Genomic DNA, 26567 nt, shown 5'->3' on the forward strand with positions numbered 1-26567 from the left:
ATGAAAGCTTAAGATAACATACGTGCATTCAGATTCTCAGAAATGCATGAAAGATAAACAGCAGCAGAATAAATTAACAAAACTTCCTTTTCCTCAATATTGCCTCAGATTAAATAGATAAAAGTACCGAATGTAACATTGTGGAAATAGCTTCTTTTTTTAAAGGATGAGATCTTTGTGCCAAGCTTGACACTTGGATGTATTAAATAATTGTGATGAACATTTCATGCAGTAGAATAAGATATAATTTGTGTGTGTTAAATACTATTGAAATGTCTCTCTGAAGGTATAGTGGGTGTACTTGCTCTTCCACTGATTACATTTGCTTACAAAGTAATACAATGAAACTTCTGTATCTTATTAAATGTACGGTTGTAAGCATTTTTGTATTGTTATTCTTGCAGTATTTCTCATTAAAAAAAAAAAGAATAGTCACTGACCAACAACATCATCTCTTTTTAACACGACGGACAGTTTGGTGTCATGTAGCCCGTCATGATCAACCAACAACCAGCCATCATAAGCAACCAACAAGGTAGTAACAAGTCCGACCAGACCCAGAGTGTAAGAGCCAGAAGTGCTTGAATACTTACAGTCTCTCTGTATTCCTGGGGATATTCCTGGGCACAGCTTTGATTCCCAGTCCATGGCAATCCACTGTAGTGCCACTGCACGTGCAGAGTGCAGGGCAGCTACTAGCATAGCTTCCACACAAGGTACCCCACAGTGCAAACCAGACCCCAGCTTTCACCAGCCTAATTCTGCTCCCTTGTAGAGGCATAACGAGTCACTGTCTCCTGACAGTTAGCAAACGTGAAAACCTTTAGCTCAATTCCAACCAAGGTGCCAATAAAAGCACGATGAAAGGATGGAAATAATGTCTCGAGAAACAAACAAAAAAGAAAATCTCCAAAAGCTTCAGTGACTGAAAGCACAGTTATGATACAATAGGCAATTACAGTTCTTTATGCCTCAATTTTCTTCTCTAACCAGCTGTTTTTTTCTCTTTATGTAAGATCTCCGTGTACCCTATCGTGCCCACGTCTTCTTTGCTTCCTCTCAAGCCTTCATCTGATTACCAATAAAAAAGGAAGAGGGAGAGAGGAAAAAAAGCAGACACACACTCTCTCGCTCGCTCTCTTTCTTACACACACAGCAGTCATCCATCAAAAAGGGCTACAAATAGCAGCTGACTCCTCCCACATCACCCCCCTCCCAGTACCCTGCCTGAACTCCGTCTCCCTCATCCCAGCATTACAGCAGTCACCACAGACAACAGAGGGACAACCTTGAATAATCCGAATAATAAAACAAATATCTCGGTCTGCTTCATCTTGCTTGCTCTCTCAAAAAAACACACCAAACAGTCGTGCAGATGACAAGATTGTGTGGGAGGAATTGCAGATTTTGAGCATGACGGTGCTGAAGTTCCATAAAGAAACAAGTTTAAGGGGGAGTGTTACTGAGTGCTGCTACATTCAAATGCAAATCCATATGTTCTACCTGCTTTAGATGGTGATGGTTGAGTATATGCAATATATGTACAACAAGCATACAATGAATAAGATTATGATTTGAAAAAATACCTTTAACATCTGCAGACACCAAATACTGAACTTTTATGAATTCTGCAGTGGTTTTTTTATGCAATCTGGTAAAGTCTAAATGCATATTACATAAAACATATATGTTCCTGTAATGTGCGGCACTTACCTCAATAGATAGTCAGCAACAGTGACAGCGGCCTGGAAAGAAACTGTAGTTTATGGCATCTATTATGTGCTTTCAGCAGTACTTCAGATGTTATTTTTTAAACATGTTTCTTTTTATCAACTCAATTTTATCCACGTATAGCTTGTTAGGGATGAACACAGGACTCCGTTTACTTACAGCTGCTTACTTAAACACTGTCACACAAGCCTCTGTTCACTGCTGTTATATTTATACAGATATTTAGGTCTGTATATGCAGAAAACTGATTACTTCAATTCTGGTGATCTGAATAACAGCCACATTGGTCTATTGTACTGTTTTCAGTCAAAAATGTTTTATTCAACAAGGAAAATAAAATTCAGAAAGATATATGGTAGACCAAGAAGAGCTCTGTGAATTGCAAACACACATGCAAGCCCTTTGATAATGAAGCAGCCATCTGTCGTTTTAAACCTGTCACAATCTCATATATTTCCCAAATAGAAAACAGACATTTTAATTATGGGAGGCACCTCAGCATGTCAATAATTAGGAACTGAGAGAATCATCACTTTCTTTTTTTTTTTTTTTTACCTTTTTCCCCTCTGCCTCTCCAGGGGCTAAATTAAACCCTTGAAATTGAGAGTGTGGAGGAGATTCTGCGGATTTAACCATTTGTTCTCCATGTGTACATATTCTGCTTTAAGGCAGATTTCCCTTCTCACACTGATTACACTTCAAATATACGAATGGTGCAAAATTTGATTAAAATGGTTTAGGCAGCGGGGTGAAAAATAGATTTTACAATTACAACATGGTGCTGCTTTTGCAGAACACTGATTGAGCACTGTGAGTTGCAAATGTTCACTTACCTTGAAAAATACAAATTTGTGACACAATAAAAAGTACCAGAAAAGCATGTTAATTATCAAGTCAAATATGGAAGTCAAGTACAGGGGCATTCTTTATTTTTAATAGAACATTCCACATTTTTACTCTCTTTCCCTAAGACAACTCAGATCAGTGGTGGGGAATATTTTACAGTGCACTGCCTCATACAGAAAGGCCGGTCACATTAAGATTACATCAGGAACACTGCTGGGGTTTTATTTTGTAGTCCTGCTCCATCTTGTGGATAATGAGAGTAATACCTGCAATGTCCATTGTGTTGATGCTTGAAATCCTGGAGATTCTATGGAGCTTCCAAAAGTTGCTTTTTGGATGAAATAAAAAAATAGAATGAACTTTTACATCATGTGATCATTTGGAAAATATTATTGCTTACTAAAGAGTGTAAGACAGCTCAGTTTGTTTTTTGTTGCTAAATTATTAAAGAAATTAAGATTTCAAAAATGAAATATTAAAAAAACACTGTATACATTTAAATTACACTTGATGAACAGCATTTCTCTTTAAATAAAAAACATATGACTAAGGTTCTTTTTTTTACTCACTCTGTCCAATGTATAACAGAGAACTGTCCACAATGGGATGCCAGTTCTTCACATGTGAACATGGCGAGCCAAGCCACAGACGACATGAGGGCAAACGACTAAGCATTGGGCATATTTGATTACATAACCGGAATTTGTATTCACATACTGTAAATATCAACAACAACATTTTTTTTCTTATACAGACCAAGAACACACAAGCAAAACCTCAATGGGCTTTAACAGGTACTGTTTTTTGACAGCTCCCCAGCTTTGACTCCCTATGAAGACAAGAAGAACTCCCCAAAAAAATCTTGTAGGAAACCCCCTTCCCGGTAGGTTGGGTGTACAATGGGTGTCAAAAACAGGGGTAAATACAATGCACGAAAAAGAACACAAGTAATCTTTTTCACTGAGCTACAGTAGAGTGCCAGTCTATCACGGCCACCTCAGAAATATAATACAATGGTACCAACTGCAAGGTAAAATGCAAGAATGGATTAAACCTCTGAATAAATACAGAACTATCACATATGAGGATACAGATTTATTCAAAAACATCAAAAACAAAATGTTTTGTTACAAATGACATGACTTTACCAATTAAATTAATGAATGCAGTCTTGTGCTATTTTACATAAGCTTTAAAAATGTTCATATTTTCTTATTGTCAGTTCAATTAAAGTCAAACTCAATCATTATAACTTCCAATATGATAGAAATATTTGTTTCTAGTCCCCATGGTGCAGAAATATCAAAGTGAAGGGTACGATACAGCACATCACCTGATAACCTAATGAAGCAGATGCAAATTACCAGACAAAGAAATGGCAATAAATAATATCAATGAATATATATGTATTCATGCTAGAAGATGAGCTGGACTCTGTAGAATAATAATGAGAACTAATTACATTTAGATATAACCACATATGATGTAAGTATCTTGTTTTGTGTTTCATTTTAGCTGGTTATTCACTCAAAGAAACCCAATGTCTGCAACTATGGATGGAAGAGATTTGCTTCTTGAGCTTATCCAAATTGAAATTTGCGCTAAACTCAACAATACCTGAATAATCATGGCCGCACAGTGTTTAGGCATGCTGCCCCACAGCTCTAGAGTCCTGGGCTGGTTTTCAAGTTCTCCCCTTGTTTGTTCCCTGGGACTGTGTCTGTGTGTGTGTGTGTGTGTGTGTGCATGAGTGAGTGCCCCTCAGTGAACTGCTGCTCTGCCCAGGCTCAGTGCACTCAGTGCTGCAGGAATACACACACAAGCTCCCGGTGACCCAGAATAAGACAACAGAATAGAAATGTATTGATGAATGGACATATCAGCGAGTGAATGTGTAGGAAAGAAATTAGGCAGGTAGTAAGGTCCATTAGGGTTAGGAGACTGAACTGGACAGATAGCATTTTGGAAAATAAATGCTTGCAAAGCTTTTCCTTCCATTAGAAAAAGGAACAGATTAAGTCTTAGTTATAGATAAGTTTTGAGGAAATGATATGTATAGTCTGTGGAGTAGAAATATTGAAAATATATTGGATTTTATTTTCTGATATATTTCCTTCATGTTGTGAATAGCATCCCAAAGTGCTTGACAAGGTTGAGCACAGGCAGATTACCTGGATCCTTGGGGGTGGGGGGTTCTTACAGAGGCAGGTCTGGAAGAGGCACCCCTGTGGTTTACCCACAAGATCACACTCCCTCATAGTGCACCCTGTGTAAAGTAACTTGTTTTCAAAAGGCTCCAATATGGCACATTCTACCATACTTTTCAATTCACATTGTTCTAGTTGAGTAATTTAAAAAATGCGCTCCCCTCAGCTAACTTGTCTATGTTTTCATTCCGATACATTCAGTGTGATTATTTGTTTCCCACAAGTAAATTCACCATGCCTTGGAAGCACTTCCATTAAAGAACATCCAGAGTTGTGCAGAATGAAACACGAGACCTCATCATACATAATGTGCTGACTGATTGTTAGACTGCAGGGACGGACAGATGCTGAAGAAACATAATTAGAAACAACAGCGAAAACTCTAATAAATCTGTAAACTTTACATAGAGAGTGGAAACTGATTCAGCTTTATTTTAATAATAATAATAATAATAATACATTTTATTTATATAGCGCCTTTCCCATGCTCAAGGCACTTACAGAATATAATAAAGAATGGCAGCGTGTACAGTATATAGCATTGTACAAACCAGATAAATAAATAAAGAAGATTAAGACAGTGAATTCTGAAAAAAAAAAACAGACAACATAATTGATGGTCTAGCACAACTGAGGTCTTATGTATATATATTATGAATAGAAGTATGAGTATAGTAAACACTGTAAAGTTTATGAGTATTATCCATATTTTTATAATAGTTTCATTGGTTTTTTAGTACATCGAGCTTTTCATAGAAAACAGTTCTTTGAAAGAAGAGCACTTACGTTACTCTAATTTCTAAATCAGTTATCCATCGCTAGCCAGCAACAATTGACCATAAGAGATAACAGCCTGTGACCAGGCTCAGTCCCACCAGGACAGTTTTACAATTTACAGCAATTAAAATAGCATCAAGGAGAAGAAACAACATTCAGTGGGCATGAGGCTGAGAACTGAATGTGCATGAAGAGGGCTTCTTGTTTCAAATGATTAGCTCTGGTGTTTTAATAATGATTCACTTTATTGAGGAAACCAAAACACTCCAAGTTTACAGATGCTGAATGAACTATATGGAGTTCTGTATAATTGTGGGAGTTGTAGTTTGCTATTATCATTTTGGTGTACAGCTGATGAATATTACTGTTCTTCATATAGGAACTTATTTGAAATTTTACAGAATTATATCGAAAGTAATTATTATATTTCAACAGGAGTAAGTTACATCTGCTCCTATTCTCCCATTTATTGTTAAGCACAAAACAACTTGTTTTTCATTTAACGTACAGTAGTAACACATCACTGTGGAATGTGACAAGCAAATAAAAATACAAATGCCCTGTTTGATTGCTGGCAGCATGCCATGATACTGTGCATTATGCTGCATGTTTGATAGAAATGTACAAACCATGCAGTAAGTTGTACGACATAGCACGAGTTCAGTAAAAATATAATAAACACTTGAAGCAATTGCATCTTGTGGCTAATAAAATGGAACTGCAACACGAACAACTAAGTTTAAATCTAACACTTTCCAGAAATGGTCTTTAATAAATTTCACCTTCAGTTACACGGTTTAAACCTCAAACATGTTAGTATGCTATAGTGCCTTGACTGATACACCAGAGCAGCAGTTAAAATATAACACTTTTATTTTTACTGCCACTACTAACTACATGGGTGTACTTAAAAAGGTAGCCATCATCTCTGTTACAAAATATTTCAGCGTTGGTGAATGTCTGAAGAATAACACTTTGGAGTATTGTAGCTAAAGAATGCTTTGAGGTTTTTTTTGCACAATTTACGGTCAGGATGTTTATACAAGCTGCTTAGCAACAGTGGCCCCCAAGATAAATGCATATTTACACACAGTGCATACCATTGGTTTGCTTATTTTCACTATCAGGTGTGGACTTGCTTATAATCTCAGGTAATCATCTTAAGAAGAAAATAACATTATTACAATTATTCAGTCATTTTCAGTTGAGTTAGGTGGATTTCAAAAATAAAACAATTTGCTAAATGTTTGATGCCTTTATGCCAAAAGTTAGAAGCAGCAAATTAACTAAAAGACCTTCACAATACACTAACTGGACAAAAAGAAAGAACTTGTCACAGGAAAAGTTAGTAAAATTTACACCCGATCATCTATTCGTATCCTATTACCACTATTGTTACTATGCAGTTGTTGGGAGCCAGTCAGTTTATGGTGCACGGTAGAAACCAAATAAGAATGGAATGCTAAGCCATAGGTTGAAACACTTACTCTATCAAACACTGACTTGTCAACCCTCACTTGCATTGTGCAAATTTACAGTCTCCAGTTAGCCTAACAAGCTGGTATGTTGGCGTTCCAGAGGAGAATGGACAAGAAGACACAGACAGAGTGTACAACACACAGAGAAAGAGGCCGCAAGCTGTTAAACATAGAGGCACGGGACAACATAAAATATTATCTAGTCAGAAAAAAATGTTTAAGTGAATGATTACCATAAACACGAAAATTACTAATAAAAATAATTATTACTAAAATGAATTATGAATGACAATTTCTGTAATAATGCATTACATATTGTTATTGCTCAAAATAAACTCAAAAACTATTAAAGTAATAATAATAATAATTCTTTATATTTATATTGCACTTTTCTCACTACTCAAAGCAATTTACAAAAAGAGTGGGGAGCCACTTCAACCATAACCAGTGTTCAGCAACCATCTGGATGGTGCGACGGCAGCCATTTCGCATGAGTACGCGGACCACACATTAGCTATTAGGTGGTTGAGGGGTGAGAGAGAGACAAATAGAGACAGTAGATGATTAGGGAGCCGGAATAACTAAGCCATGGAGGGCAATTTAGCCAGGACATCAGGATACGCCCTACTGTTTACAACTGATACCCGGGGATCTTTATGACCACAGAAAGTCTGGACCTTGGGTTTATGTTTCATTCGAAGGACGGCGTCAGTTTTCACAGCAGTGTCCCCATCACTGCACTGGTGCATTAGGATCCACATTCAGACCACAGGGTAAGTGTCCCCTGATGGCTTCACCAAAAACCACTTCCAGCAGCAACCCAAGCTTTTCCTGGTTGGTCTCCCATCTAAGTACTGACCAGGCCCGAACAGGTATAGCTTCAGGTGAATGACGTGTTCTGAAGTGCATGTGGTAGGAATGCTAGCAAAGCAGTAGAAGAAAGTTGATCTGGACAGCAGCCCCAACTATGAAGGGGAGCAACACTCACACAAGTGGGTCGACAAGAAGCCTAACATGCCAGTCATGCGATGTGAAATGAGCAGTGGAATACTTAGAGAAAATAAAATTCTTGTCACGCTTGCATGTCTGAGGCTCACCTTTCAAGGCTCAGCAGAGGTAAGTACTACCACTCCTGAACAAAAGGGGGTGCGGTCACTGACTTTATTATCTCTTCTTTCACCCACAGTCCCAGGAAATCACCGTCGGCATGAGCAGATTTTCTTCAATAAGTGCAGGCATCTCTCAAAACCAGCTCGTGCTTCCACTACTATTCCGTGGCCTTCAGTGGGAGCCCACTTGGTGCAAACTTAGCGGGATGACCCTGCGTTGTGAGCAATGACTGCTTGCTCCTTTTAGAGCCACTTCCCAACTGCTTGCCTCCACATCACACCAGCTTAGCCATGATCGTGCCTCTCTTTACTTTTCATTTCTTTCGTTTATCCCCCAAATGCTTCCTTTTGTTTCTTTTTCCCTTTTCCAGATCTATCATGCTTTGGTTCTTTTTATCCCCAAGGGTGCCTTACTTACAGACCCTAGAGCATTAATGTGGAAACTGGCTGAACGACATGTGTCTGCACATGAATGCGTGCTCTGCCATTTCCCTCATCAACACCCCGGTGCTCCTCTTCAACGCTGCCACACACATCTACGCCCCTCTGAGCCTGAGCGCAGTGATTTCATTAAAACCTGCATTCTGTTACAGACCGCAAAATGCGCTTTATCGTACTCATCCAGTGTTTAATCAATAAATGAGTTAATTAGTGTAATAATTTAAGAAGGATTGCTTGAATAAATTCTGCTTAGTGTCAACAGCATACAAATAAAAGTTAAAATTATGTTTTCTAATAACAAATTCTAAAATAGGCAACAATTTGAAGGAGAAAAGAATTGGCTTCTAGGTAACATTCGGGCCGATTTCTACAATATAACATGGTAAATGTCTTGGGCCTCAGTTACTGAACAGTACTAATCAACGCATACAAACAGAGTGCACATTGTGATCTCAAGATGCAGGTCTTCAGAGTGCTCCAAGGATAAATGTTACAACTATCGACTACCGAGTGTTTAACTACAGGGCCAAAAAGCTGGAAAACAATCTGCCTGCTTCCAGAAGGGCCACTGTGCCTGGGCCTTGTTGATCACAGCATTTAAATCCAGGCTGAAGGCCCACTACTTTAGTCTAGCATATCCTGATTAGAGCTGCTAAACAGCTGTGTGTGTCACCAACCGGTTCTGTAATTAATTATTTGGTCAAAAAAAAAAAGCTTGGACACTTGGCAAATGCTCTGAACAGTTACTGACTGTCCTTGATTCTCTTTTTTTCCTGTGTCATGCTGTGGCATGCAGTGTCATCTCTACATTGCAAGTCACTACTTCTTCTGCCGTTTAGAGGCACTAGAGATTGGAAATCAGCCTTCTCAAACCTTCAGTTTGTGGATTTCAGCTTGTACTTCTGATGTTGCAGATTGCCCACAAGTGCAAATCAGGTGTTGCTTTGCCTGTCATTATAGGCTGCGGACCCCAGTTTTTGATTTGCTCACCTCCATTGTTAACTGGGCATTAACTCAATTCTAATGTCAATGGCATTTTAAATTGATGGTGTATTTAAATTTATGTTAATTCTCTGAGAGATAAATCTGATTCTCTCTGTGTTTATTTTGCTTATTTATTTTACACTTATAAATTTTAGGGGTAAATGCTCTGAGACTACACCCTGTGAAGAACAACAATTACAAAATAATTTGAGGAGGCCACAGCACAGAGCCCTATGGGACTCCATAGCTGACTGCAGACAGGACCAAGGGAGTACTGTCTCCAGACTAGTGCACATTTACAAAATTTAAAAAAAACAATTTTGGGAAATGTACTTCTTTCTGTGAGAGTTTTACTGGGTAGGTAATTTGGATCAGACACTACATATGTCAGGTGGGATCTCTAGAGGGTGCTATAGTGCAAATGTTGCCCGTCAGTCAAAAACAATTAAAACAAAGTCCTCAGTATTCCTTTTTGTGTGAATTTTACTGGGTGTGCATGTAAGTAGGTTGATCACCTCCTTATCAATCAGATACTACATATTCTTTACATGCTAAATTACTTCTGCTTGGTGTGCATTATTCATGTTACATCATGTGCAACTGTGTAAGCTGTGTATGAGCGAATGCATTATATGTGTGCGTGCAACAAAGTGAACATCAGACTGGAAGTGTATGGCTGGTGGCAATGAGCACAGCTCACAACAGTCAGGCACTAGTCAGTAATAATTACACCAGAACAATACATTCTGGAATAAGCCCTCCAGAATCAGGGCACTTTATGTATGTTAGGGGCTTCACTAGAATGAAGCAAGCCAACAACAGATAGTGCATGATAGGTCAGCTCAAGTAGAACATTATGGTCAATAATACGAAAAAGCAGTCCCAGGATCTGAAAGCTGCAAGACGAGAGCATTACCAGCACGGTGTTATAGATAGATAGATAGATAGATAGATAGATAGATAGATAGATAGATAGATAGATAGATAGATAGATAGATAGATAGATAGATAGATAGATAGATAGATTTACTTTATTTCTCCCCAAGGGGAAATTAGAACAGTCAGGAGGAAAGCGACAATGGAATTACGGTTTTTCAAATAATATTTGAGTTGTATGATTATAAGTTTTACTAAAATGCCATAAAAAGGTAAATATAAAAGTCCATGTATAATTTTAATTAAGAACCTTAAACTGTAATTGACTGTCACCAAGTCTTTTCTGTTTCCTTTTCTTTCCTTGGTGTAGTACAGCGGTTCTGCCACCATCATTACTGTTGTCCATTGAATTTTCCCACCTCAGCTTCCAGTTCGGCACTAGTCTCAGTTGCCCACCATATTCCTCATGACCACCGAAATTTACACCACTGGTAAGGTTGCTAGAGGTCAATGAGCAAGTGACTGGAATGTTCTTCTCAAACAAAAGACAGGAAGTAGAAAAAATGTGCATTTGTCACCAGAGGAGCAAGGACACCAGCTGTGGAAAACAACCCTTGTTAATAAGCAAAGGCCAATGGAATGGTTCCATTTATTTTCTGAAGCCAGCCAACCTTAGCATAGCATTTTAATAATTTATTTTATAATATTTGGACTGTTTCAGAAATTTAATTTGAAAAAAAACCTGCATATTTGTAAGCATTACAGTATTGCATTGTGCTGTGTGCATGTTAGAAGTGTGCCATAGAAATAGGAAGTAAAACTGAAGAGGCTGATGAAGAATCAAGCAGGTGGATGCCAAGGGGCCATGACTGAAAAATGCTGAGTAAGGAATGCAAAACAAAAATGGATTCTAGCAGGCTCTTTAAATTGATGTCTTCAATAAGGACCCGCTCTGCACAAGCTGAACAGCACATTCTGCACAAAACACTACTTGTTTTTGTCCAACAGAAAATTATAAATCAAACAAACCAGTTTTCTAGTGCCTTTAAAATAAGGGGTTAGGGTGACACTTAAATCTTGATTTAGAAACAGAACGTCAAGCCAGCAGTGGGATCAATGTCCTTTTCTATTCACAGTCTCTTTCGTATGTTCTGAACTCGGGCACTGGCACTTCTTGTTGTGTGTGTGTGTGGGGTGGGGGGGGGGGCACTTACACATTGGGGCAAATTATGCCACAGCAATCCACCTAACCTGCATGTCTGCAAACTGTGGGAGGAAACCCATGCGGGCATAGGGAGAACATGCAAACTCCACACAGGGATGTCTCCTTGTTGACGCAACACTAATTCTGTTCCGCTGTGCAAAGGCACACATAGAGTTAAGTGAAAAAAGATCAGAAACACTAAAATAATATTCAAATGAATGAATATACAGAGCTGCTGTTAATAAAGAGTACTCACAAAGACAACTGTCTAATGGCTGGTGTTTACCTTGGCCCCTCTCCTCTGTCTACTGCGAGCAATGGGGCACAAACCAGAGCTCATTATCAAACAGCGGAAAGCGGTCCTGCCATTCCTTTGGCAGCTTGTTAACAGATGTTTCATGTAATGAAATAAATCTTTATTTAAGGGACCACATTGAAAGTAATTAAAAATGTATTCAGCTATGGAACTGTGTTTGCCACTTTAAAGAACACCATCATTTTCAAATTAGTCTCATCAATGTCAGTTTTTTTTAAATAAAGCTTGAAAGACTTTGGCACATTTGCCGCCCCCACAATCCTCGCACATTTCCCTCTCCTCACATCCATTTAAACATTTTCTCCCCCACTCAATATTCAGTGGTGATCCAGTTGGTACAAATCATAAATGTGCATCCAAAAAAAAAAGTTAATTATTCATTTCAGTGCTAAATTAGTAGTATACAAAAATTCAATATGATTATAGTCTGAGATTTGAACAAATTAGTCAGTTTAGGCAAAAAGTAACAGAAAACAACATATTATACACTTAACATTCAAAACCTGGCTAATCTATCTGGGCCCACTCATACACACTCAGCGGCCCACTTTAGAGTCTGCAGTTATCCCCACATGTGTGTGTGTGTGTGTGTGTGTGTGTCTGAGATGTCGGTGGAAAACTGAAGTAGTGGGAAGGAAAAAACACCCAGACGTGTGGAGGATGTGCAGACTTTGCATGAATGCGGATCGGACGCTCGGTAAGAACCCAGGAGGTCATGCAAGTGAAGCATTTGTTACATTTCTGTCATGGTTACTTACTACGTTACTCTCTACTGTTGGTGTCTTAAGGCTACACTTCCAGGTTTTTAGGTTCTGGGCCCAACTTCTTTTGTTAAGCAAGTGACAAATGTTATCTATGGGAGGAGAAAATGAGCAAAGAGGCACCACTGAAGTCCGATAGGCGAGCTGGCCATTCTTAGTCATTTCAGACCTCACCACTGATTCTTTGGTAAACTCGACTCTGTGCTGTGCAGGCAGAGTTGTGTCGCCAGCTGGCTTATGTCTGTCAGCCATTCTTTTTTTATTCTGGATTTATGTCATGTCACAGTGTTTGCCTTTCTTTCTTTCTTTCTTTCTTTCTTTCTTTCTTTCTTTCTTTCTTTCTTTCTTTCTTTCTTTCTTTCTTTCTTTCTTTCTTTCTTTCTTTCTTTCTTGCCACTAGCTTTTCACATGTGTAGCATAATTGGTTGGGTGGCACAGTATTGTAATGCTTAGCACTTGCCGCCGCGCTGCTCAGGGGGCCAGGGTTTTAATTCCTTGCCTGGTGTGGAGATTGGAAGTGCCCCCTATGTCTTTACTGTGCTGTCCAAATGTAAGTGCGTGTTTGAGAGTGGTATACTGACTACCTGCAATGCCACCATGGACTAAGCGATTTAGAAAAGTAAGATAGATGTGCATTTGTAGCCCTTCAGGGTGTGTTAAAATGTATGCTAATTGATAGCTTTAGCATTCATTTTCAATTAAATGTAATTTATTCTTTTATTGTGCTCTTCTCAGAAGACAGGCTGATAGTGCATGCACAGATTAAAAAAAAAACAAATCAACAGCAGTGAAATACAGAACACCATGCAATAAATACTGTACAGGCATATGGAGACTTTAATCTATCACTCTATTCAAGTTAAATTTTTATTGTGAAATCCAATTATAGAATTTTAGTGGGTGACAGCATAGGTCAGAATCACAGGGCACAACTCAAAAATGCTTTGACTCAGAGGGGAACCTTAAGCATTCCCACCCAATCAAACTAAAACACACATCTTTGAGTTGTGTGAAGAAAACAGAGTATCTTGAGGAGACACCTATGGACACACTGGTAGAATATGCAGTCCCAACTGACAGTACCAATGGCATCTGGGGCTGTGAGGCAGCATCACTGGCCATTACACCACTGTCACAGTCCAGGAATTTGCTCTGTGCCACCTCCTGGTAAGTGCCGCTTCTCAGTAATGAATGCGAGGCTTCTAATTTCTACTTTGAGTAGGACCAGGACCAGCAGGATTCAAAGTTTCACGGACTCCATTCTTGTTCTTCTTTGTTCAAATGTCACTGTAACATAGCGTTCGAAATTTCACAATTCAATTAATCTCTGTGTACGAAAGTTTTGCGGACCTCTCTCCTGTTCTTCTTTGATCAAAAGTCATTGTAAAGTAACCCTTGAAATTTAAAATCAGACTCCCCCATCCCCTGCTCTTCGACTAAATGCTACTGCATCATCATAAACAGTGCAGTACCTTTAATTTTGTTCCACTTGAAGCACTAAGCACACTGACAAGCTTTGAGTTTCAAGATTCAAAAGGAGATCTCTCATCCCCCTGTGGACGGGACAGCCACATTAGGCTGAACTCTCTTCTGGCCATTTCGCTCCTACACCTGCTGCCAAATATTTAGACTGCACCCTTTCCCACAGTGTGAATCCCACTTGTTCAATCATTTGTTTCAACCTGAGGATCTTCTTTGTGGCACCGCTGGCTCGGGCTGAACGATTAATTGGTTTCAAACTGAAATCGTGATTTGAAACAATGCGAGTAGCAAATCGCAAAAGCTGTAATTTAGGATAAACGTTATGCAGAGCGTTTGACCAATAGGGCTGTTAGACTGAATGTCGTTATTCAAATATAACTCAAAGTTATTTAAAATAAGGACTTATTTGAAGACAAAGGCTGATATTTGATTGTAAAAAAACAGTTTTTATTTTTATCAGCAGTAATTTTGCCATTGTGTTAATCTGGAAGTGCTGTGCAAAGCTGCAGGATTTTGCACATATTTTTGCACTTCACTTCCACGATTGGCCTTTCTGTATTTTTGAATGGTAAGCTTATTTTCTTCATTAGTAAAACTTACAGCTAGACACCTTCAAATCCTTTTTTATTTCCATCTGTGCCCCACTGCTGTGCTCTTTGATCCACAAGTTTGATGTGTCACTGTGGGTGGGCCTCAGGGCAACGTGCCTGTCCAATCAGACTGCAAGGGCCAGGTATTAATAATTTCTTCAATGAAGAAAAATTGCTCTTTCGTATCAAATGTACATACTGTACATACTTGTATACACAAAGCACCTAATAGGTGATTTTTGATTGATAGGTGCCCTTTTAGCTTGTACAATCACATATCATACCCAAACTGGGTAATCGCCACTGACAGTAACTCCGCATTACCTTTGGTAGGAAGTCGAACATACATTCAAAGCCACTAATGTGGACTGTTAATAATTACAAAACATAGTGCATTCATTTCATAAAATTACATTATTTTTATTGCAAAATGCCAGACATTAACACTATCTACATAATATTTTACTGGAAAATCCTCAAATTAGCAACAGAATTTAGCAATCAAACGACATTAATGAAGGTACCAAAAGTAGTCGGACTGATTAACTTCTTCTAGGTTCCATCACTGTAGATGGTCTGGTCTTGGACAATCCTAACTAAGATATACTGAGGGAGCTCCATATGGGGAAAGATTTTTTACGTTGATCTCCTTCTGTGTTTAGCTGTGTGTGGGTGCATGTTGCACAGCTGCCTCTTTGTTTCTTTTGCTTTATACATACATGCGTGTCTGGCTTGGTGATGCACTATTCTGGTGTCCAGTGTGTTAATAAAATAGCCTGTAGCTTTTGATTAATATTCCAAAGACTGCAATGCATTTGTTGACCGATTTTATTAGTATTTTGGAGGCATCGAGGTATTGCTGTTTTTCGGTTAACTCTGCTGTGTGGCATCTCAGCGAGAAGTCTGCTGTGCTGGCATGAGTTTATGGAGTTAAGATTATGGATTAAAGATTATTGGTAAAAGTCTGTGTCTGAGTAAAATGCATTTTATAGGCACGAGTTGCATTTTCAGCAAATTTTACAAGCGTGAGTATGAGTTCGTCTGCCACTCAAAGTGGCACCAACCGCTCGTTTCAAATCAAACCTTCAAACTAGCGCTTGCTGTACTATTCATTTATTTTGAAATCACTGCTTTGTTAAGAAAGTGAAATAAGATACACTACACTTAAAAGTAGTTTTCCTAAATGCTTCTTTAGTGATGTATAATTTTAATTGTAAATCTGAATAGACTGAGAGACCTGACTTGTTACTGTGTCGATCGCGACTTTAAAAGCAAGTCCAAAAGTGACAATTACCTTTATTTCGGAATGCCATGATATTAAATGTACCACGCTTCTGCCCACTATGCAGTGGGCACATCCTAAATAACAAAACAAATCCGTCTTTGATCTGCCTGCTGTTTTACTCTGTTCACTATTCTCACACAGCTGCAGTCTTACTAAGTGACAGGACATTATTTGTCTTGATCATTGTCAGGACAACGAGCCATAAAAGCAGCCATGAAAAGGAGCCTAAATCTTTACAAGGCAAACACGCTGCGGTGGGGCCTAAGATTGTGCTTTTGCACTAAACAGGTTGTGCGTTTTGAATTTCTAGCCTTCAGTAATAGACGGAAAACAAGACAGTGGTGCAGCTGCTTAGGATTTTGATTGCACTTATAATTGCCCAAATATCAGTAGAATTTATTTGTTTCTCTATCTGCTGCTGTGGCCATTACTGTTACAGTAAAGTATACAAAAAACAAGTAGAACACCCAGCATTGTTAACTTAAATCTGAAAATATTTGAATATTTGCTTATTTTTAATTTAAATATTCAAACCTTATTTTTTTTTTGGCTAATTTGACAGCCCTAGTACACAATGTTATCTCTCCCATGCTGAGCAAGGCCTGGCAAATTCCTGTGCATTCCAGTCATGAGTTCTCCATCACAGATACTGCAGTGCTGGGGCATTGTATTCACATGTCAGCTTAGTCACGTGTCAGCGTTCATGTCTTAGGGTGACATATTGGTGTTCTTGACAAAAAATCTGTCAAGATCACATCAAGTTTGGAGAACAAGTAGAGATGTCAGGAAAACAGGTATTACATAAGGCTTCTGTTGTTTGGAGTAATTTAAGGCTTTAGTTGTTCTGCATGCTATCCTATAGTGGCAGCCTTTGTGAAAAAAGTTCAAAAGGTAAATGCTGGTTATCTGCAAATAAATGTTTTATTTGAATATGCAATAGTTAGAAATTTTGTGTAACATTTAGATACTATTTCTGTTATATTTAGTGATCACTTTTTTGATAAATATTCTTTTCTTATAATTATAATAATTATTCTGTTTTATAAACCAAATGCTGGATATCAGTAAATAATGTTTTATTGATTACAGATTGTGCAATATTTAGATACTGCTCCTGAGCCACAAGTCACAGCTTTGGTGATAATTGTTCTAAGCCAATTATAAATATACTTGTATATTAAAAACATCATCATTGCACTGGAATATAAAGCAGTTAATATTATGATGGTATCTTATGTGGTAATGCTCTTATACAGTGAATACTGAACTGAAGCTTGACTTTAAAAATGTATATTTCAAATGAAATCTCAATATCTGTCAGAAAATTCGCAATTAGACATTTTCCCCAAATCATTCAGCTCTACTTCTAGCTTAGCACTGCTGTTCTATCGCAAACTAGCAACCTTAAGGATACATTGCAGAAATTAAATAGAGATCTTCCATCTCCCTGAATGTGGGACATCTCACAAGATAAAAGCGGCACACCTTCAGTACCCACACTCCTATATAGGTACTTAGAACCATCACATTAAGTATTAATGCAAAGCATGGTGGAAATTAAGATAACAGAAAGTAAGATAGGATAAGCTAAGATGTGGTTGGGCCAAGGCCTGCTAGTAATAATAAAAACTGAATTCATGCTGGTCCTAGAGTGAAAAAAACATTAAAGGTCCCACAGTCCTTTGGAAAATTGTGACGTCTACCTGGCTAAAGTCAACTGAGCACCCCTCCATGGAAATTTAATAATGATCAGAGGTGCCAAAATTGTCACAGAATCATAAGATGGTCTGGTATGGGGTTGTTCACCTTCAGTGCTATTGCTTCTCATCCACTTAGGTACTCTTGTTCATGCACTGGTGCCACAGGACTTTGACTAGGCCAGTCCATAACCCTCTATGTCTTCACTTGGAGCTTTTCTTTGGTGGATTTTCTAGTGTGCTTCAGATCATGATCATTATCCATTTCCGTTTCAACTTCAAGATTTAGACAGATGTCCTCACATTCTCCTAAAGCAAACCTTGATGTGATGCGGAATTCATATTTGACTTAATGACTGCAAGGTGCCCAGGCCCTGAGGCAGCAAAACAACCTCAAAGCTTAACATTGGCACTGCCAGGCTTCACAGTTGGTGTGAGGTTCTTCTCCTGAATTGCTGTCTTCAGTTTGCACCAAACATGTCTACTGATATTGTGGCCAAACAGCTTTATCTTTGATACATCTGTCCAGAGCACACTGCTCCAGAAGGCTTGGTCTTTGCCTTGGTCTTAGTTCAATCTGCAAACTGTAATCTTGTTCTAATGTTCTTTATGAACAGCAAAGGCTTTTTTTCCCGTCATACTTCACATGCAGGTCAAACTTTTTCTTATTTTGATGAATGTAGTTTTTAACACCACCTTCTGCAAGAGTTACCTGCAAATGCTGCAAATTAATTTTCCCACGTCAAATTTTAATACTGAGACCAGTGCAATGCAAGTCCTGTTGGATGTTGGACTTTTTAGATGATGGCTTGGAGGAGCCATTCATCTATGAGGGCGACATCTGCAGGAGATTCCAGCTGATCAGGCACCTTCAATTCAGGGTCGCTGAACTGGAGGAGGAGCTGGCTGGCCTGTGTTGTAGTAGAGAATAGGTGAACCTGGCCCAGGGGGCACGGGAGGAGATTCTAGACAAGACAGGTAGAAATAGGTGGGTCACAGTTACAAGGTGTAATGTAAAGGGTGCACACTGTCCAGGGGTATCAACCCCAGAATTAGAAGTGTCAAACCGTTTTCAGGTGCTTGCGGAGCTGGACGGTGTCTCTGATGATTCTGAAGTGGTAGGCAGGAATGAGGAGCCCCAACGGGCCACCCCAAAACCAGTTCCCAGAAAGAGAGAGGTAGTGATAGTTGGGGACTCAATCATTATGGGGATTGAAGTGCAGGTGTGCTCCAGAGAGAGAGAGAGAGACTCGCAAGGTGTGTTGCTTTCTGGGTGCACAGGTGGAGGACCTCCCTTGAAGGGTGGATAGTCTGTCAGTTCTGCGATCCAAATCCAAACAATTAGGTGCCTGGCTGAGGAGTAGAACTGACAAGGTAGTCTTCTCTGAAGATGACCCTGTGCCACATGCCAGTCCAGGTAAGATTGAGGCAATTAGAAGGCTTAATGTGTGGCTTAAATCTTGGTGCAGGGTAGAAAGGTATAGGTTTATGGGTAAATGGGACTGCTTTTGAAACAGATGGGACCTATTCTGCCACGATGGGTAACATCTGAACTGGAGGGGCACCAAAGTATTGGGGAGGCGTATGAGTAGGTTAGTTGTGGATTGTTTAAACTAGGGAATGGGAGGGGGGGGATCAGGGAGTTTGGGACAGGCCAGCTTTAGATCTATACATGGAGGAACAAACAATGGTGTAGAAATAAAAATGCGTAGTAATGTAAATTCTAACCCAACATTTAAATGTAGAAGGAGTAACACGTTCATGGTGCTGTTTGTAAATGGATGCAAAATTGTCTCTGACACAAGAAGCAGAGGCTGATGGTGCGAGGAACCTCATCAGAATTGGAGTTAAGAGTGGTGTTCCTCAGGGGTCAGTATTAGGGCCGCTGCTATTTTTAATACAGTACACCCCCAAAATAGGAATTGTGAAAAACTGTGAATTTTGGATGTGGTTAAAAAAATGCATATTTTTATAATTTAAACCCTAAATATGCCCCCAAAACACTTTAATTTAATTTCAAACTCAGCTTAATACATTACCTAAAATAAGAATGTAAAGGCAAACCTATATACTGTATTGCTATGTCTCCCGCAGTGCTAGAATGTAACATACCGATGTTACCGCTATATGTACTATAATTCATGTAAGTGAGTTTTCATTGCCAGAAGCCTTAGAGGTGCAAGGTGTTTCAACAGCATCTTGGGGCTTTAACCCTTAAACTGCCACATACTTGGGGGTTAATGCATCCCTGGACGCCAAATACTTTTTTGCTGCACTTTTTAAGTAAACATCACAATTCACAAACAAAAAGTGAAATTTTAATGGAACACTTTTCTTCATACAAAGAGCATCATAATTACTGCAACACTGATGATCATTTTAACACTGCTAATGAACTGTAAAAACTATTTAAAAAATTACTGGAACAATATGTACAAGGTGCAACTGATGCCATGGATGAAATTCAGTAAATCGCCGAGCCAACTGCGCTTGAACTGGCTGCACGCAAGCACAGAGAGGTAAGCGCTGATGCTTGCAGGCTAGTCTAGTGCAGCGACTCAATCCTAGGGACAGTGAGGCTGCAGTGCTGCAGGGGCTGGCAGTGGTCATGAGCTGGCTGCTCAACGAATGTATGACACTGACTGATCAGCTCTGCCATGCTGGCAAATGGCACTGGGAAACGACTATAGCCAGCTGTGGCGGTTTAAGGGTTAAGAGGAACAAAACGGAATACACAAGAACACTCAGCTGGAGATGCATCACAGACAATCAGAAGCAAGGAGAAATGAATAACGCCGTAGCGGTCCGGTGCTGCTAAGATTCACACCGTTGAGAAGATGGTGATTTACAGTGGAGCCTCGGTTCACGACCATAATTTGTTCCAAACCTCTGGTCGTAAACCGATTTGGTCGTGAACTGAAGCAATTTCCCCCATAGGATTGTATGTAAATACAATTAATCCGTTCCAGACCGTACAAACTGTATGTAAAATATATTTTTTTAAAGCTTTTTAAGCACAAATATAGTTAATTACACCATAGAATGCACAGTGTAATAGTAAACTAATGTAAAAACATTGAACAACACTGACAAACACCCAGGCTCCCTGCTCAGCTGCACGCGCAGGCTCTCTCTCTCTCTCTCTCCCCAGCACGCGAGCCCCCCTCCCCCCTCTCCTCTCAGCCGCACGCGCAGGCTCTCTCTCTCTTTCTCTCAGCAGCACGTGAGCCCCCCCAACCTCTCTCTGTAGACAATGCAGCAGTTGCCGCTATAGCCTTGCAATCCGATCGCCGTATAAACACTTTTTAAATGAGTTTTAAGCACAGGGAAAAAATGAACATTTGAACAAATTCGAACATTATTTAAAAGCCAACCAAGAAAGTAACATTACAGGAGTTCAAGCTAATAGCATTACAACCCGATCGCTGTAAACTTTTTAAATGAGTTTTAAGCACAGGGAAAAAAAAGGAACATTTGAACTAATCCGAACTTTATTTAAAAGCCAACTAAGAAAGTAACATTACAGGGGTTCAAGCTAATAGCATTACAATCCGATCGCTGTAAACACACTTTTTAAATGAGTTTTAAGCACAGGGAAAAAATTAACATTTGAAAAAAGAGAAAAGTAACATTGCAACACTTCTCATAATTAAGTCTCAATAATTCTCACCACTCTTCACTTGCTTAGAAGCCATGGTTAACTGCAAAAGCACACGAAATACTGTACAGCACAAAGAGTTCACAGGTAAAGCACACACGTCTGACTGAGAACAATGAACAGGGAGAGGCTGAACACGTGCTTAAATACAGTAACCGGAAAGGAAATGAAATAGAGCACAAACACTTGACAGCGAAAGCACGCACGCACGGAGAACAATGCAACACGTGTGGCGCACAAACCGAAAGGGAAACTGGCTTGTTCGTATACCGAGTGTGTGGTCGTGAACTGAGGCAAAAGTTTGGCGAACTTTTTGGTCGTAAACCGAGTTGTACGTGTACCGAGACATTCGTGAACTGAGGTTCCACTGTATTTATTTTTATGGTGGAGATTCCAGGGACACACCCAGCCTTAGCCCGACCCGCACGCATACAAACAGAGACAAAAACAAAGCAAAACGGTAATCAAACAGCAAATAAAGAATGTAATGAAAACAAATTAAATTAATGAAAACAACGATACCACACAGTTCCCCTTACAGTGATTACACATTAAATACAACAAAGCACAAACAAAACACACACAGTAAAACACATGAAAAACGTTCATGAAAAATGGCAACGGATGAAATGTAATGATGAAAATAGATAGTCCAGAGATTCGCACGTTGAATGGGAATGTAAAGATAGTCCTACCGCTAGTTCCTGAAATAGTGAAGACGGGTGGATGGGTTCAAGGGGCGCTCCTTTCTTTGCAGGATGGCCATGAATCCACTTACAGTCCTCATATAAACAGGCAGACAGCAGACAATCCAGACGCCAACCACAAAACGAATAAGTACAGGTAACCCAACAGAAGGCAGACAGATAGGAACTTGAAACACAAATTACATAAACTTTTTTTTTGCTTTTGGTCACTGCCTCCCTTTTAAAAAGCCACACTGACATCCTTGGACCCCCAACAGCCCCTGCACCCTCAGCAGAAGACCAATCAGAGTCACTGCAGGTACTGCTGGGAGTTGCAGTTTCAAATTCTATTGGCTACTTTCACCATCCCAAACCACGTTTTCCACTACAGTTGCTTCCTATTCTCTCTACAGTACAGTATTGCCACGAAAAAAGCCATAAAAATTGTGGAGGATATTTGTGGTTTCAGCTAACAATTATTAGATAGGTTGTAAGGAAATATCCGCAAATGATTGAGGCCGCGAACTCTGAACCGCAACTTTGTGGGGGTCTACTGTATATATAAATAATTTAGATAGGAATATAAGTAACAAGCTGGTTAAGTTTGCAGATGATACCAAGATAGGTGGATTAGCAGATAATTTGGAATCTATTATATATACAGAAGGACTTGGATAGCATACAGGCTTGGGCAGATTTGTGGCTGATGAAATTTAATGTCAGTAAATGTAAAGTATGACATGTAGAAAGTAAAAATGTTAGTTTTGAATACACAATGGGAGGTCTGAAAATTCAGAGTACACCTTATGGGAAGGATTTAGGAGTCATAGTGGACTCTAAGCTATCAACTTCCCGACAGTGTTCAGAAACCATTAAGAAGGCTAACAGAATGTCAGGTTATATAGCATGATGTGTGGAGTACAAGTCACTGGAGGTCATGATCAACCTTTATAATGCACTGTTGAGGCCTCATCTGGAGTACTATGTGCAGTTTTGGTCACCAGGCTACAAAAAGGACATAGCAGCGCTAGAAAAGGTCCAGAGAAGAGCGACTAGGCTGATTCTAGGACTACAAGGAGATGAATAATGAAGAAAGATTAAAAGAGCTGAGCCTATACAGTTTAAGCAAAAGAAGAGTAAGAGGCGACATGATTGAAGTGTTTAAAATTATGAAGGGAATTAGTACAGCGGATCGAGACTGTTATTTTAAAATGAGTTCATCAAGAACACGGGGACACACCTGGAAACTTGTTAAGAGTAAATTTTGCACAAACACAAGGAAGTTTTTCTTTACACAAAGAACCACAGACACTTGGAATGAGCTACCAAGTAGTCCCTTTAGACACCTCAAAGTCAACTGTGAAGGGTGAATGTTAGAGTGTAGTTGGTTATTTGATATATCAGAAGTACTCAATAATTAAGTACTTTTCTGTATACAATATTTGTATTTTATTTTAATCAGAGGCTACTGTTATTAGTACACTTGATCTGCTTACTGTTAAACATGCTACATACAGTACTTACAGTACTTAGTGGTGTTGGTGTGTAAGAGATTGAAGCAGAACTCCATATTAAAGCTGTATTCAGTAATATTACCAAGGTGATATAAAGATGATTCATTTAAGCTAAAAACTGCTAAATAATCTCAACTCTCCATTAGCATCAAAACCAAAAATTGCCAAAGTACTGCCTCAGTATACATTGAATTTTAATAAAGATCTGCCAACTAAAAAAGCAAGCTCTACTAATTATTTTTACTCACACAAAAGCACTGTCCTGTTCTGTTCTTATCACATTCTGAAAAAAACAGCACCGCCATCACCTATAGAAAAAAATTGAGCTTCATTCAATTCAATCGTGGCTTGGCTCCAATGGTCAATTTTTTTTTTTCAGATTTTAATTCCTGTTTGTTTTTCTAACTTCAAAATGCATTTAACACTGATTGTTACTGCAAACATCATGACGATTTATGTCATGGCCAACAAAAGTGTCGACTTTTACAAAAACACAAGCAATCAACAGTACTGAGTGACGTTTTTCCCTCTTTCCATCTGCACTCATTTTACCAAGGAAACCCCCTCTCCCACTTTATTTAATTGTGCTCAATTCATGAAGGGAGGAAAACTGCCCACTCTATAAATGCTGTCTGTGGGTAGTGATGGAACTTAAAAAGGTAAAAGTGGGTCTCAAGGCCATAAAAGTTGAGAAACACATTGGATGACACGCCATGTTAGTCGACATTCCTGAGTTCTGATTAAATCATCTGGAGCAGCACACTGGCTGATGGGAATTATAGTCCCAACATCAGCACCTGCACAAGGTTGCAGATAAGATGGCGGAAGAGGGGAGTAATATACGCTATATAATAAAAACTTTTATTACTGGATCAGTTGCACAAAATTGACTGCACTCACAGCCACAGCACTCAGCTTACTTCTTTGTGCTTTGCCAAATTTTTCTGCTTATACTTTGCTTCAGCAGAAGGCCTTCATTTGCAAAAAGTGGCATGCCCCATTTCACTGTCAGCACGGTAGTGACATGGGACAGGTATGTCCCACTTACTAGAGCAAAATTAATAAGTAATATCAACAAATAAACTAATCAACATGCGTTGGCTAGTTTTGTTATTTTTACAACATCATCAAATTTCAGTTAAATCTGTCATGGCATTTTTGAGATTTTAGGATATTTAGTTAATCTTTTTTAAGGGGGGAATTTACTCCTAAAAATTGATATATTGAAATGTCCTTTGTTCTTAGCAAACACTTACTGCCCTAGATGTACCATTCTGCCAAATTTTAGCTTTTTAACGAAATAGGAAATAGTATTTGTTGATGAGTGAGTGAGTGAGTAAACTTTGCATTTACATATAGATATTGTGTGTGTTTGAGTGTATATATATATATATATATATATATATATATATACAGTATATATATATATATATAGAGAGAGAGAGAGAGAGAGGTAAAGAGAGTGTGTGAGAGAGTGTAAGAGAGAGAGAGAGAGAGAAAAAGAGAGAGAGAGAGAGAGAGAGGTAAAGAGAGTGTGTGAGAGAGAGAGAGATAAAGAGAGTGTAAGAGTGTGTGAGAGAGAGAGAGATAATTGTCATGTCGAGTTCAAGTTTTGATAACTTTAAACACAGTTCTGCTTCTAACTTCAGCCTGCTCCTGGATGTATTTTTAAAAGAAGGATGAAGGTTACAGAACAATAACAATAACTTTTCTGCTTTTGATTAATGTTAATAATAGTAAAGTGCAACTTTATTATTAACAATTGTTAAAATTTGTCTTCACTATATATTACGCTGCCTTAGTCTGCCAATTTCTAAAAATGATGTACCAAATTCCCAAAAGCTAAAAATCGTCCTAATATTGGTGGGGTGAACCGAACCTCAAAGACAGAGACGGGCTCTGCAGCCTGCTTGAGCAGGTGGGGGTCTGAGTAAGACAGCACGCACTTGGGACCCTCTCTTTCACCAGTTTTGGTGTGTGCTGGAAGACTTTGATTTGGCACGGGTGATGGACAAGAGGAGAACAGAGGTGGGAAGGAGAGGCGTGCGAGTCTTGCAGCAGGAGCATCGTGAGACTGAGTGGTGGAATCGAACCATAGCTCAGCATGGAGACTCGAGTTGAGCCGCTGCGTGAGTCCCACTTTTTGCCTTTTTTTTTGTTTCCTGACAGCTGTCCATATACCGACTGCCACTCTCAAGAATAACTACACTGATATACAATTACTTTTATGTAACAACTGAAGAACATTTTCAGTTACTTGCATGTTTATTTAAAACCTAGACAATTTAAAGCAATTAGAATCAATTTTTTTTTCAAACAATGCCAACCTATCCAAGGCTGCAGACTCCAGTTTGAAAACCGTTGGCTTAGACAACAAGGGGTGTCAATTAACACAATTAAGGAAGAGTAAAGCATTATACATTGGAAGACGAATCACACATGTTAATTTTGACAGCCCCACTTTGGTTTTATCCCTTTGTCTGAGATTTGGAGGGATGTAGCTACTCCTCATACTTTAAAGGCTCTGAGTGTGTGTGTGTGTGTGTGTATGTGCTGTTAACTAAGCAGAACATTTCTTTGTAGCCACATGTAAACACTCCAGCAACAGCATCATATTCGGGCATTTCTGTTTATGTAAGGCAGCATGGAATCAAACTTTAAAGCCTCTTCAAAATAAATATTTAATTTCAGAACTCACCTTCCTTCAAGAGTCTGTGGGTGCGCATTAGTGGCATATTTAACAAATGTTCACTCAACATTATGCTGTTTGTAATCTAAATATTTAGATCTTCTGCTTTGCATTTTGTTAACCTTTTGTTAATTAAACCAACCATTCTTCTTCTTCTTTCTTTGTCAAACCATGGGGTGCGGACGGCTCAAGACAGGTGCCTGCTGTAGACTGGAGACGAGGCCGTCACTCTGGGC

General features: G+C 39.0%; 1 protein-coding gene across 2 annotated transcripts in view; it reads right to left on the bottom strand.

Annotated features, from left to right (window-relative positions):
* Nucleotides 1-1260, bottom strand: part of slit1a (slit homolog 1a (Drosophila)) — a 342025-nt gene extending 340765 nt beyond the window's left edge. For both annotated transcript variants that reach the window (XM_028795698.2, XM_051922445.1), the window contains exon 1: nucleotides 594-1260. In XM_028795698.2, coding sequence (XP_028651531.1) covers nucleotides 594-781 — 188 coding nt within the window. In that variant the 5' untranslated portion in view covers nucleotides 782-1260. The remainder of the gene's footprint in view (nucleotides 1-593) is intronic.
* Nucleotides 1261-26567: the final 25307 nt, after the last annotated feature.

The sequence above is a fragment of the Erpetoichthys calabaricus genome, chromosome 2, assembly GCF_900747795.2.
Source record: "Erpetoichthys calabaricus chromosome 2, fErpCal1.3, whole genome shotgun sequence".
Classification (NCBI taxonomy): domain Eukaryota; kingdom Metazoa; phylum Chordata; class Cladistia; order Polypteriformes; family Polypteridae; genus Erpetoichthys; species Erpetoichthys calabaricus.